At 40.3% G+C, this 14904-nt stretch overlaps 2 protein-coding genes across 4 annotated transcripts; both read right to left on the reverse strand.

The window, feature by feature from the left end:
• Nucleotides 1-674: 674 nt before the first annotated feature.
• LOC133124670 (BTB/POZ domain-containing protein KCTD12-like) lies at nt 675-2441 on the reverse strand. The gene has a single exon (XM_061236060.1). The coding sequence runs from the start codon at nt 2369-2371 to the stop codon at nt 1493-1495; it is 879 nt and encodes a 292-aa protein (XP_061092044.1). The 5' UTR covers nt 2372-2441; the 3' UTR covers nt 675-1492.
• A 694-nt stretch (nt 2442-3135) lies between these two features.
• LOC133125283 (F-box/LRR-repeat protein 3-like) lies at nt 3136-14830 on the reverse strand. Of its 3 annotated transcripts, none has more exons than XM_061237083.1 (5): nt 14560-14830; nt 13403-13763; nt 11890-12012; nt 10940-11066; nt 3136-6352 (listed from the first exon to the last, which is right to left on the reverse strand). In XM_061237083.1, exons 2-5 carry the CDS (start codon nt 13760-13762, stop codon nt 5709-5711), a joined length of 1254 nt encoding a protein of 417 aa, XP_061093067.1. In that variant the 5' UTR covers nt 13763; nt 14560-14830; the 3' UTR covers nt 3136-5708. The 3 variants fall into 3 exon arrangements, with proteins under 3 accessions (XP_061093067.1, XP_061093064.1, XP_061093065.1); XM_061237080.1 differs by having other exon boundaries at nt 10940-11111; XM_061237081.1 differs by lacking the exon at nt 14560-14830 and adding an exon at nt 14143-14263 and having other exon boundaries at nt 10940-11111.
• Nucleotides 14831-14904: the final 74 nt, after the last annotated feature.

The raw sequence follows: 14904 nt of genomic DNA on the forward strand, positions 1-14904 counted from the left end.
TCCACAGTTAGGTTTACCCAAGAAAAAGCTTTGGAATAACAATTTAAATGACGTGTCACTGCAGTACATGTTTGCAGTACAGTCTTCCTGAGATATATTCCATGCAATGCCTAATTTTATCAAATGTTTACTCAACATTTGTGAGTAAGATTCTTACATGCAGGTATTTTAGATGTTACCCAGTCCCTGTAGAGGAACTTATAAATACTCTTGACTGTGAGGGTTTAGGGCAGAGTTGGGCAATTCACCTTTGCATAAGGCTGGTGTGTAATGCATGTATGTTTTCCCCAAACTACTTACCTTTGCTTTATTAGGTAATTGGCTGTATACACAGAAACCGGATCATAGATTAGACCACAGGAAAATAATTAATGTTGGAACTAAAGGGGCCATATCTCATTCATGGACTTTACAGGAAAATATTGGATACATGATTGGGCTAATTCAGTAATTAACAGCAAAAGTTGGCACGAAACCCAGAAACCAATGCAGCTGTTCTTATCTGGTTTAGGGTATAGCAGTAGTGGATTTAAATCTTTAATACATCTGTATTACAAACTGCCAAAGGCATGCTCATGTTTGACCACATAGACTCAAATGGTAAGACTGGCAACACACATGGATACAAAATATGTAATTTAACATTGCTGATAATGTTACAAAAACTTCAATAATTCACAAAGAAAAAAAAACGTTTATTTTATCATTTGATCCAATGCATGAATACAATGTTGAACAACTGCATTCCAACAAATATGTGAATACATTGTTTTATATATATATATATATATATACAGTAGTAGCCTAAAATGTAAGCTTCCTTCCTGGTTTGAAAAAAAAAAGCTAGATCGTTTTAAAAAGGAGCACACGTGTGTTAGTTCCATACATACCTGTCTTTAGACCATAGTTGCTACTTTAGGTGTACCTGTCCGTGGATGGTCCACGTGACAATCGAATCGGGCAAACCATTCAGTATGAGTGATCGTTGTTTATTTTAGGCAGGGATCCAAGAAGAGCCGGTAAGGGTAGAGGCTTTTTCTCAAACCCAGCACTGTAATATCAGTTTATCACTGGCCCTTCAGATTGGAGACGCCTAATTTAAATCACATTGGAATGTTTTTGTACAATTAGTAAAGTAAAGGCCTATTCCCTATTTTACAACATTTAATAAACAAACTGTTGTAGAGAGGAAAGAAATACTAAATGGTAATATGTGAACAACAAAGCTAAAATGGAATGTAAATATTACCCTCCCTTTCTTTCACTTTTTCGTTAATTTAAAACACACGAGAAAATAATCCAAAGCACATAGTTTAAGCCTTTCATATACTTCAGATTAGCGTTTTTTTATATTTACGACTAAATGTGTGCTCGTGTGATAATGGTGCCACACTATGTACACTAATCAAATATAACTATTCAAAAAGACAAGGAACACGTCTTCTGGCTAGGTTTCTTTTCAAACAAGAGTTGTGGTTCGGCTTCCATAAAATTACTCTCGACAGAAAACATACTCAGTATAGCTTGTCCAGACTTTATCCTCACTGGGATCATTGCTGGCATATGCGCAAGTACCTGTGGAGCTGCAAGCTACCATGTGGAAACCGACGTCGGTCAGTTTATCGAATGCCTGCTCCAGGAAATTAAACTTTAAGTAATATCTGGACGTGTACCTCTCCGGGGGTCTGTCTGGGTCCCTGCTCTCGTTCAGGGTATCTCCAAATACTTCCTTTGCAAGGGACGTCTTCCCACACACAGTAATCCTGGCGACCCTCCTGAATTTAGCGTCGGTCTGAATGTCTCGTCCAATTGTATATGAGCCTCTGTATCCAATGGTGATGTAGCCAGATCTTCGAGACTCCAGGGACGGCGAGCGAAGGTGTGCGCTTCTGACCGATGGTACCAGGCGTAACGTTTCCATGCTTGTGATGGATCCCCCAGCCGAGCTCAGAAACGCAGCCTCCTCCGGGTCGCCCTGAGAAATGTCCTCACCGATAGAGTCCTCCTTGCACACTTTCGGGCTAAGGTGCTTGGATAGATCGTGAAGCTGGAAGAACTCCGCTTCTCTCTGCAGCCTGCATTTTTCCGGAAAGTAATCGGGCAAAACGAGGTTAAGGTCCCGCAGGTAGTCTAAAATGTATCGGAACAGAAAGCCATCTCTGTCCAGAAAGTAGCGCCCTTTGCTGTCTCGAGCAAGATCCTTGGGTGTTTTCTGGCTAAACATGTTCCAAAGAAGCGTGTCTGGAACTGCGGTTAAAGTCGTGTGACGAGTAACGTAAACCTGCCCTCCAACATTTAGCTCAATTATTTCAGAGAAACTGGAATCGGAGTCTTTGCAGTTATTTATACATGCACTATCTACCAAAGCCATTTCTGCACAACCCAAGAGCTTGTGTTAAGTCTGAGAGATGAACAACCAAAGTGTGAGATGCAGGTGTAACGGTTTGTTTAAGTAGACTGAGCGGGGTGGTATGCAGGAGGAGGAGAAGACGTATGAGCGATCGCAGTTAACTCTTTGCCTACAACAGGGGCAACACTGCCATTATTATAATTAATATGAGTGCGATTTGCCATGCAGGCTATACATCCATACGCACATTAGACAGCAATACATTGTATTGCGCTTTGTTGTCAAATGCATAAAAAGTGCAGTGTCAGTGTGCGTATATTTTTAACTACGTCAAAAAATCTTTAAAGAAAAAATTATTTAGTTATATTAAGATAATTATTTTGCATGTTGTTCCTTGAAGTCAGCAATATTATCTGAGTTGTATGATGCTTACTTCACATTGATACCAAAATTACTGAATCAGATTTTATTTCCTATTCAAGGGTAGACTTTTATCTTAAAATAAGGCTTTTCTAATTTGTTATTGTTGCGCGTAATATATTTCATAGGAAAAGCGAATGGCGACATCTGGTGGACTCTAGTGATAGAGCCTAAGGAGTAGACAGGTAAATTTGGTTTGAGATTATTTACAAATTTAAAATGGGCTCTGAACTTCCATATCCCTTTTCTCGTACCGTTGTGGAGCATTAAAAAAAATATATATATATATTAAATCATAAAATCATGAGTCTGCATTTCCTTGCACGGCTGAATTCAAAAGAAACTCATTGCAAAGTAGAGTCATATATATTCACGAAAATGTATTCCAAAAAAGCATTTCCACAACACTATTTAGTGAAATACATGAAGCAGATGTTTTATTGAGGCCAAACAGAAGAAAAGCCTTAAAAACAGACCAGCTTCACCAAGCCTTTAGAACATTTTTTTACAGCAGGAAAAGAAGCAACACAATATCTGAAGAACTATATACAGTTCCAAGGAATACAAATATGAATAAAGTGCAAATACCGAAGGGAAGAAGTGCCAAAACACAACAAATCCATGCATTTCTCCACTTCTGATTTTAATATTATGATTATTTAAAAATAACTGGATTCATGGGAAATCTGGTGAATACAGATAAGCAGAAAAAAAAAAAAAAAAGTTAAGATTTGCAGAAGTACAGCATAAAACTGAAACCATTATTCTCTTCCATGTACAGGATTATGTAGCCGTATGTTGAACTCACAGGGTCAAAACAGTTTGAAGGGTCTGTGAAAAGCTCAATTTGTAAACCAGTAATAGAGCAGCGGGCATCAGTTAGCTAGAGTAACAAATTAATCATGATTATGAGTCACAGAGGTGACTAGCCATAACATAGTTCAAAGTGATATTCAAAGTGCATGTCGAGCTGAAGGTAGGTAGGTAATTACATTGCATTACACTGTAGGTATCAGGTAGTAGGACAGCCTATAGCCTAGTGGCTAAGGTACATGTTTGGGTCCTGCTCCAGGGGGGATTGCTTTCTGGTCTAATCAATGTAAGTGGCTTTGGAAAAAAGTGTCAGCTACATAACTGCATTGAACCAGAATGAAAGAAAAAGGGTTGGCTTCCAGGCCACACAAAGTGAAGAACAAGGAAAAATGACTTCTTGCAGATTTTTGCTTGGCCCCATCTAAAAACACACATTCAATTTTTCCACTAGGTCTGGTTGGAGGTGTACCACCATCAACGGGCAATCCATAATCTCCCTCAAACTTTGCCCAATCAACCTTCTTTCTTACTATGCTTATGAGAAAGAAAAATGTTTTCAGGTTATTGCTCTATCGCAAGAATGCAAACTTCAAACCCCACTCCTGGAGAGCCACAACGTTTAAAGATCTCATTTTTTTTTTGGTTTCATTTTAATCAGATGTCGTTTAAATTATGCATTTAAGTGATGCAACGTACCAAAACCCTGCAGCCCTCCAGGACTAGTTTTAGAGTTCCCACTCAATACCATCGTTTGCCAGCTGAAATCAGTTTTAAAGAGTTTGTGAACAGCATTACATCCAGTTAATAAAAGGAATTAAGGCAGCCAACATTTGAACTGCACAGCTTATGTAAACGGACACAACATTGTTGCTAAGAGAGTAGTCATGGATCACTCCTAGGGTAATTATTCGGACTAAAATGGCACAATTCTAATAAAAATTTGAATTATTATTATTCCCTTAGGGGTTTTCAAATGGAACTTATCTGGATGGTTATGGTCAAAGATACAATTTGGCAATATCTTTTTGGGATGTTGGAATGTTGATAGCCCCAACCTTGAGGTTTATATCACTACCATGACTATCTTAGCTACCTTCCTCATCAGACTTTCACAAGCAAGATTTTAGACTTGTCATGTCAGGTAAGGGATTCCTGCCAAATGAACCTCTGAGTAGCTTAATGTAGCTAACAATTTTACAAACTGCCTATGCATTTAAACACAACATTCACCATGGTTGTGTGCTTTGAAGTTTTGTCTTCAGACCCATAACAGGTTGTCCAACTTCTCCAATAATAATAATAAGAAGAATAAATAATAATAATAATAATAATACGAGCAGCAGACCTTTCCTACGTCCCTTGGTTAAACATTAGTTATAATTTGGTTAAGATAAGGTGCATCATTTTTGGGCCAAAAAAATACATTTTTACATTTAAACACACACACCAAATACATATAATACAACCAAAAGCTTCAAAAACACACCTTCACTACCATGAGTCCAAACTGAGCATGAAAAAACATGAATGTTAAAGCAGTACAGTACTGAGAGAAACTGGGGCAAAGAGACGTGCGTGAAACTCGAGTGAAACACATCAGCGGCCGTCTCGCCTACGCTTCAGTCTTCAAAATGGAGGAGACGAGCTAGGTCAGCACGTGCCCATGAAATGGCTCTCATCTAAAACAGTGTTGTGTAGGGCTAAGAGCCCTCAGAAGTTGCACATTCCAGTTGCTATTGTACCCTTTGCAGTCATATACAGTGATTGTGTATGTAAGTCGCTCAGGATATGATGAGAATAAATCCGTAAAATAATATATTAATATAATTTACAGGGCAGCGGAGCATGCTGTATCCCAAATGGTTCTCTCTGCACAGATGTATGCTAAACTGTAATGTGTCCAATTCCCGTTAGGGCATCTTAGCCAGGCCCAAACAAGTAAATCTGTAAATGAACGAGGACAAGCCAATCACCTGCGTCACACTGGAATTAACATTAACAGAATTTCATCAGTTTTGTCAAATATGATTGGCTTGCTAGCTTATTTTCTTATCTATTTTTTACATCTACATATTTTAACATACCAAGCGACTCAGTTTTGAGTTAGGGCCGACTGGGTTTGGGTTCACCAGGTAGGCATCATGTCGGGGAACCACCCCCAGCCCAAGTGCTTGGACACTTCCCGGTGGATGTCGTCCAGGCTGTACCTGTGGTCGGGCACGAGGACCTGCTCCATGACAGACAGCTGCGACAGCCGCCCGCCGCACATCTTGACGAACTCCACGAAGGCCCCGCACGACACCTCGCACTCGCCCAGCCCGATGGCGGACAGCTGCTTGCAGCGCTCGGCGATGCGGATCAGCTCCTCGTCCAGGGGCCTCAGCCCGTTGGCGCACACCACCAGCTCCACCAGGCGGGGGCAGTTCAGCCCCACCCGGCCCAGCACCTCCTTGCTGACAGAGCGGCCGAAGTAGAGGTGGGTGACGGGCACCTCGTAGCGGAAGAAGGGCCCGAACTCGTCCTCGTACAGGAAGAAGTACATGACCAGGTTGAACTTGGGGGAGTGGCGCACCATGGCGTCCCAGCTGCTCTTCTTGATGGCGTGGAAGTGTGTCTGGCCCGGGTTCTCGCTCACCACGTCCAGGCGGAGGTGCTCCAGGTGGACGTGTTTCTCCGAGGAGAGGGCCAGCAGGAGCTCGTCGCTCAGCAGGTGGTAGTTGAGGGCCAGCTCGCGCAGGCCGTGGCACTGGTCCGCCACGCACAGGATTCCTGAGGGGCATCGCGGTCAGTTAGCACATGCGGTCACACTTAATAACAATTAGCTAATGTAGTTGTTAACATTAATTAATTGATGTACAAATGCATTAAGTAACCCTTTCATTCCCAAGCCCTATATTTCAGTGGCTCCCTCCACATTCCAAGGGCTTTTGGCTTTGGTTGAGAATTTAGTAGGGTTTTAATAGGGGCTCAAAACAAAAAATATATAGCTGCACAGTAGCGATACACAGGCTCCAAGCAGGCAGTGCAATGCTACAGAAGGCCAATGAAAGCCAAGCCCATGAAGGAGCTACAGCACCCCATACAATGACTTACAATTCTTAGCATTGCATGCTAAATAACAAAATATGATTGGCTATCATTTCGCCATCTTTCAACATAGAAACTTTTAGACAGCAATTTAGACAGCCGGTTGAACAAAGTGTTCTTCTTTCAAATGGTGTCTTCTTCAGACATCTGCTTCAGGAGCCGAAGATTTTTTTTTCCCAGGCTAACAATGCTTTTTTTTTTTAAAGGCTAAACAACAATGGGCTTGATACAGTGCTAGGTGCTTTTAGACAAACTAAGCAGTAGGTACACCTAGTGGCAGGAAAAGTAGAACATTGGCCATGTTCGCGTCATAATGTTATGTTATGTAATGCGAAATGGCAAATTATTTTATAGTGGCCATTTTTTCCACGCTATAACCATTCAAGTTTTGTCTTGTTCAGAATGTCGTTAATCGGAATTAGTTACAGTTGTAACAAATACATCAACCTTTTTTCATTCCAATGTAAATTGTAATGAACAAATGTGGTTAACATGAATTAATGAAGTACAAATACACAAACAAAGCTGTACAGATTAAGGTCTCGGTAGTGGTTGGTAAACAACTACATTACTTAAAGCCAATTCATGCAAACTTTACCGCAGATGCTCCTGTCCAGTGCAACTTACAATACAAGAGAAAAGATAAGTGCATTAATGAATTAATGAATTTGTTTGTTTGTTTGTTTTTTGACTGATGAAGATGTCATAAATGAAGAAACGTCAATCTCTCCTGTCCATTAAACACTGTGTATTGCTTGGGGCTCTGTGTTGTGCTACAGTGTTCCTTATTTCCAGGCTAGGGCCTGTAAACTTGTCCATGTAAGGAGTCTTTCACTATAGACTGATTGTTGTTGAGCACCTACAATAGAGTACTCTTTATTTCGCTGGATTATAGCATGTTGCTCATTTCCATTTTTGTAAAGCGAGTGCATTCATCTTTCTATCCAACCATTTCAGACCTTGCTGTCGAGATACAAAAGCGACTGGTCAAAATCGGAAGGAGCGTTTATTATCCTACCTTATTAAGCTTTCATCATCGTTTCACCTTACGCACAAAGGCAAGCACTGAACGAAAATGAGCAACACTCAAAATTACACAAAGGGACATGTCTTAGCACAATTTCTAAAGAATATAATGAAGAGGGCCAAACATACAGAAAAAATTCGTCTGCAAAAGAGGCCAGCAATAGTAGGCAATTTAACCCATTGTGGACTAAGGAGTAGTAGATGCATCTTTTAATTTAAGAGAAACTGGACAAGACATTTCAGCGTAAGGCTTCCGTCAGTCTGGAATGAAAATAATTAAGGGATGCGTCTATGTAGGAACATGTTGTCAAGCTGATGACAATTAAAGGTTGGCCTTTTATGAACAATTATGTTGATCTTAACCCATTATGGGCTAAGACACCCTATCAAAAACCCATAGGCCTAAGAATCACAATGCATCTCAACGGTCATGTGTCTTGAAAAACTGTGATATGATCAAATATGACTGGTGTCGCATCCGTCTGTTAAGGGAGATGCAACACGCAGGTCGCATCCACCCATAAGGGGTTAAACCAAGATTTATAATTACTAAATCAGAGTAGCCTATTTTTGAAAGAAGTAACGTTTCAAATTCTTTGACTTTGATGGTCACTTTCAAAGGTCCGAACATTTCTAATGATTCAAATGACTCTCATTCCCAAAGCATTGGTATCTCAGTGGTTTTACTGTATTCATTTGCATCATCTACTGCCAATTGGTCGACCTACATAAGGGCTATGCTTTCCTGCCATTTTGAATAAGATCCATATGCTGTCACTGCCTATAAGAATCCATTTGGTTTAAATCATAAAGCCCAGTCCACATCTTCTACTGAAAGAAAAGTGGTCTCGACAAATGGACGGTGCGAAGCTACAAGCAACTGACTGATTGGAACCAATCATCTTGCTTTTCTACGGTGAGCAAAACCCAGTAATTCAAGCAAGTTACTGGTGGTGGCCTCTAATTAGTGGAAATGCAATTACATTTAATGTCTGCCTCTGCACCTGCGAAGTCCCAACACGAATCTCCAATATCCCTGCCCTTCTATTTTCGTTTTATGCTTCAGTTTCACACATAACCCATCAACTGAGTCTACAAAGAAAACCCTTCAAATTCAGAGGTTATGAAATCTACTTCAGGAATAACACTTGCCACATTTCTGACAAGGCCTGTTCTGTCAACTAAAGAAAGCTACAGCGAGATGGTACGGTTTCAGAAAAGCTTTATTAACCTGTGATGTTTCTGTAAATTTTCTTGTCCCCTTGTCCCGCTTTTGGTTTCAGATGTCTTTGCCAACATCTGAGTACAGGGGAGCCATCAAATGTATACAATTACAATACTTGCCTAATCTTAACACTTCTATATACATGGACTACGAATGTTAATTGTTGTAATTGGTGATCGACAATTCCTGTTTAAACATTACACAGGTTTTAAGTACCAAAAACAATCTCTATCCAGTTTTACATGTCCATTCTCCGGTGCGTTACCAAGAACAGGCCGTTTTAGTGACCGTGTCTTTAAAGCTAATTAATATCAATTCACTTCTGTTCTGATTGGTTGGCTAGCTCAGCAACAAACTTGAGCGACGTCTGTGCCAAAGGCTTAGATTTCTTCCTGCTACAAGGCGGGCCAGGCTGAGGGTGGACATATGCAAATGAGCGTATAGTAGTGACGTCATAAATTACATACATACAAACAGCCTGTTTATATGCAGTTTCTTAATGAGAATTGTGTGGATTTCTTTGGTGACTGTGCGTTTTAATACTTTCACAGTGTTTTTATAGCACCTACAACTCCTTTAAAATCCACATAGCAAGGGAAATGTCATTTATGGGACAATATGGGACATTTAAAATAATGAGTTATCATTGGGATTAAATTACAATACATTTTTGTAACTGCAACAAAATGTCTTTCATTTATCACACACATAAAGAGGATATCCTAGGGCTATATCTGTTCTGTGCAACAGGCAGAAGAACAAGGCAGTAAATTCTATGAGCTGTGTTGACCGTGTTGCCTTTACGTCTAAATTTAACAGCCAACTAACCAAATATTGTTCTGCACTTTCACATTATGGTAAATATTTGGGTCTAATGTATTTTGAATCTGGAAGGAAAAAACTGTCACAAAGCCTCGTATCACCCATATTTCTATTGGCGAGTCATATACCTACAGTTAGTGGAATTTACCTTAATGACTATCAATGATTCAATTGGCAATATTAACGATCATCAATCAAATAATTTATTAAAATTGCACATACCTAATATGGCTCCTTTTTTATTGCATCGTTAGATAATTATTAACCAGTCATTTGTAACACTACGTATTTACATAATCAAGCTCACTTCCTTCTGAATATACTAGCTCTTATAAAAATTGAATGTACTGTACCGACATATTGCCAAGGTGTGTGTGTGTGTGTCTGCTCATTTTTATTTAAAATACCATTTTAAAATATATTGTTTATAATTATAAATTATATTTTCAAAATTAAACCACATATTTACATAAAATGGCAGTGGTTCTATTTGCAGGGGTCTGTGTATATCATTGTTTTATCATTGTTTATTATGATAAAGGTGACTGTTCTCCAGTTGGAATGGTTTTAAATAGCCTTCGGCATAGCTATTTGCTAGTACATAATTTGCAAACTGCTTGTTGCAAATGACAAGGGCTGCATAGCATGGTTCTCAAACTCAGTCCTGCAGGGTTGCCATACAGGTTGTTTTTACACTTAAGTAGTTAAGTGCTTAACTTAAGTAAATGATTGGCTAAAGAGCCCACTCCCAAGGCCAAACTCCCAAGGCCAAAAACTGCTGTTGACTGAAAGGAAACCACCAAATATAGATGTACCGTGAAGCCTCCAGGAGTGGGTTTAAGATCCCCGACATGACTCAATGGTAATTAAACTGAGGCAGCTATAGAGCAGCCTGTGGGATATTGTTTAAGGTACATCACTGGGACCCAGAAGGTTGGTAGTTCAAGCTCACAAGAAGATCAGCGCAGCTGTTGACGTTGAGCCAGGCCCTTAAACCTGCATTGCTCCAGGGGGATTGTCCCCTGCATAGTCTAATCAAGTGTAAGATACATTAAAAGTAATGTAACTGTAATGTAAATATGGAGGTACCGCGGAGCCTCCAGGAGTCAATTTGAGATTCCCGAGATGATTCGGAAATTACCGCTAAAGAATGGTGCCGAATTTGTGAGGATGTGGTTCGTGAGGATTCTTCTCACCGGCAGGCGAAACATGAGGGCAGCTGTTCATCTTCAGCAGCTTCAGTGTGTCACTATTGTTGGCCACCAGGACCTTCAGTGATGGGTCATCCACCGGGGTGTCGTCGATCTTCAGAGACGACAGCGACTTGGAGTTGACGAAGACCACCGTCAGGGCGGAAATGAAATGAGACTGGGAAGGGGGGCAGTGGCAACAGATTCAAACTGTATCCTGTGTGTATTTGCTAGCTGACTGAAACTAAAAGCTAGCTAGCTAGCTAGCATGATAGCTAGCCTCCCTCTTTTCCTTTGGCTCAGATGGAAAGGGTGCTGAAGGATCTATGGGAAGGGGTTGCTCACACACTTACCCCTGTCATTGCACTGAAAGTTAACATCAGCAAGATTTTGGAGGCTTCAGGCATACCTCTAAATTAGTCACTCAAAGTAATGTCATTACATTCATGAAAATGACTCTAAAGATACCAATTTTAATCCAAAGTTGGAGGATGTAAAGACGATCACAATCTGACATGCTAAATTTCTCCCACCAAATCTTGTTCTGTTATCAGCAAATGGCCAGAATACATTTGTAGCTATTCGATTTTAAAAAGTTGGATAGTGCAGTAACTGCCCCCTGGCTGGGATACAAGCTGTCAATTCTACTCTTGGTTACAGGGGTACTATGTGGAAGTGAACTACATTTTGAGGGACATCACTTGTATCCAATGGACACTGGATCTCCAAACAAATTGTAATGAACTTTACTTTTTTTTTCATAACAGTTCACACAAATGACAGCAGCCTAATAGGCTAGAAATATATTTAAAAAAAACAAGGAAATAAACCGATGCCACAACTGCACACTAGGAAAAGCACTTAAAACAGAACAGAAATGAAAGAAAATCCACAATAAATGCAACACTCTTTCATAGGCAATATATGATGTGCGTTTAATAAGCCACGTATGGTACCTTTGGTAATTCCATGAAGCTGGGCCTGGCTGTGGAGATGAGTCCGAGAGTTTTCAGCGAGCAGTTCACCAGCTGTGACAGGATGTCACAGGCTGCCTCCGCAGACTCTGTGCTGCTGTCCACCTTGGAGAGTTTGCACACACAGCACTCACATTATAACAAATGTAACACTACATACTAACATAATCAGGCTCACTTCCTTCTGGAATATACTAGCGCTTATAAAAATGGAATCTACTGTACCGACATATTGCCAAGGTCTGTGTGTGTGTGTGTGTCTGCTTATTCTTATTTAAAATACCATTTTAAAATATATTGTTTATCATTATAAATTATATTTTCAAAATGAAACCACATATTTACATAATATGGCAGTGGTTTTATTTGCAGGGGTCTGTGTATATCAAAGTAGAAACCAACAGCTCAACTTTAAAATGTTGTAGATCTTCATTTTTGGTCTGTGCTTAAATAACCATTTTGAGCACTCCATTAGAGTTCACACACTACCTCTGGCTACCTGGGTCTGAATTAGGTACAGATTTTAAAATGAAAACAAAAACCTGTGGCTCTCCAGGACCAGACTCCCAACGTACAACATGAATAATAAAAGTGGACTTCTGCACTATTTTATTTTATTTTTTTAAACAAAAAATGTCTGAATAAAGTTTGGGTAGACCACTTTATGGCTCTTTGGTTCAACTATTTAGCACAGTAAACACTGGAACAATCCTTTTAAATAAATTTAAATAAAAAATAAAGGAATTAAATTACTGATAACAGACTAAGCTGCCCTTAGCAAACACATACTTCTCAATATAAGTAGGATAATTTAATTAATAACACTAATGCTTGAGGGAACTCAGTTCTTCAAGAGACAGGAGCCAATATAAACAAAATCCAACTTCAGTCCAATTCATTCATAGATTATGCACATAAGAACACACAGACCAGCTGCTTCTACTGGGGCAGTCTTATTAAATAATTCAAATATGTTAATTAATCAAAGAAAACACATTTACCTGGTAGTTGGCAATGGTCAAGAGCTTTGCCTTTACATACCATATAAATATGGAAAGTGTAATCGTTGTCAACACAGATCACGATACCACCTGTCACTTTTGATGCAGTCTCATAAATCAAATGCATTAAGCTGATGCACATGGGCTCAGAGATTACACAGGTTTAAGGCTATGGGTACACTAATCATTTTAATCAGTACTTTCACATGCACACAATAATGTGACTATTGTCAATACTCAGATTGAGGCAATGGTTTGATTAAGAAGTTGTCTTTTCAATAATAGGATCTCACCAACCTCCCGAGTTTACCTCCCGTTACAGTCCCTAGTCATAAAACCTGGAAGCGAGCTAGCATTTTTGGGCCATGGGCCAGCTAACAGCATCCTCACAATGCTGCTGCAATGAAGTGGCAATGTTATAACACTGACAAAACATTCCAGTAACACTGCAAGGACATTTGTGTTAGCTGAATAGTTACTCAATAGTTACTCACCTTGAAGCTGACATACTGCAGGTGGTTTGAGTGCCTTTTGATTATCTGTTTGATGAGATCTGGGTGGGTGGCCTTCAGGTAAGAGCTGGCCGGTTGGTTGAGCTCGAACTCAAAGCACCTCCACAGCTCAGGCATGTGGAAGGCCTGGTTCCAGCTGCGGCACACCTGGGAGGCGTAAGCGCGGTCTAGCAAAGGCAGGTACTGCAAGAAGTGCAGCAGGATCTCTTGGGGCAGGCATCCCCAATTGGAGACCTCGTCCTTAGGCTCTGTGTCCAGCTTCCGCATCATTTTGCCGGTCTCCGCTGGTCCCTCCATGGATGTGTTGCGGTCTTCCTCATCACCTTTCAGTCCTCTCTTCATTCTGTGTTAGAATAACAGGATTATTGTCATCTTGTTCGTCATTGTAACGTTACAGCAATCCCCATATACGCAGCGATACAACAGAATTAGGCTGCTAATATTAAACAATATTAAACATTTTCAAAAATGTAACCACGTGGATTTCTTTCAAATAGTAAAGTTGCAATAAATCTACACTGTGTTTCGTATTTGTTCAACGGACGATGCTGACGTTAACTTGGCTTAGAGAATGGACTGTAACGTTAGCTATTGTAGTTAACCAGCAACTGCCACAACTAGTAGCGAGAAATAGAGCAAGCTATACTAATATTTCTTAAGAAAGGCGCAACAGGCTATGTTTAATTGGTGTCAATAGATATTTGATAAAGCGTAACGTTTACTTGTCTTGATCTACTTTCGCGTTGTATGCCAGTGTTCATAGATGCCAAGTTGCCAACAAGTTCCCAAACAAGTCGACCCCAACCAGTGTACGACGCGTGAACACGAGATACCAAGTCGGAGCAATGGGAAACCGTTCTACATGCTCTCATGTGACGTGAATGAAGCATTAGCCAGGCAAACGAAGGCAATGTGGCGAGACGATTCATAACTAGCTATCTAGTCATCTACTGACCGAGACACGTCCGACCTTACTAGCTAATTTCATTCATAGCAAGCAGTGTGCTATACAGACAGCTAAAATACTAGCGAACATAGCGAGCCAACAAAAAAATGGTAACTTAACATCAAGTAGACAGCAAACGTTTTAAAACTGACTTAAACAGGTGGACCATGACGTTTCCTTCCCCTCAACCTACCTGGTTTGCTAGCTAGCTAGTTAGCTAGTTGTGTTTACAGTCAGTGAGTGAAAAAGAGCGATCACTTTCACATCAACCCGGACCAGCGCAACTGGAAAACGTCATTCGAGCAGGCCAGCTGGTCAGGCGCATTAGGCTTTAGTCTGTATTGATGCGATATATGGTAAACGGTATTTTATTTATCCAAATTTGTCGTTTTGTAAGTTCGCGTCTTTTCACTCTCCGACTCGTGACCTACTTCTGTCAATGTTCAGCTCGGTTTATTGACAACACTGAAAATGGTGGCGATCTGTTTTGTTTTTCTGACACAGGAGCGCAGTGCATTCTGGGATGTGGAGAGTGATA

The sequence above is a fragment of the Conger conger genome, chromosome 3 (genome assembly GCF_963514075.1).
Source record: "Conger conger chromosome 3, fConCon1.1, whole genome shotgun sequence".
Classification (NCBI taxonomy): Eukaryota; Metazoa; Chordata; class Actinopteri; order Anguilliformes; family Congridae; genus Conger; species Conger conger.

Bases quoted from the DNA above. Each gene is read 5' to 3' on its own strand.
- LOC133124670 (XM_061236060.1), bottom strand. From the start codon at position 2,371: ATGGCTTTGGTAGATAGTGCATGTATAAATAACTGCAAAGACTCCGAT.
- LOC133125283 (XM_061237080.1), bottom strand. From the start codon at position 13,762: ATGAAGAGAGGACTGAAAGGTGATGAGGAAGACCGCAACACATCCATG. The intron at 11,112-11,889 runs GTACCATACGTG...CCCCCTTCCCAG, and splicing joins GCTTCATGGAATTACCAAAG to TCTCATTTCATTTCCGCCCT. The intron at 6,353-10,939 runs GTGAGAAGAATC...GATGCCCCTCAG, and splicing joins CCCTCATGTTTCGCCTGCCG to GAATCCTGTGCGTGGCGGAC.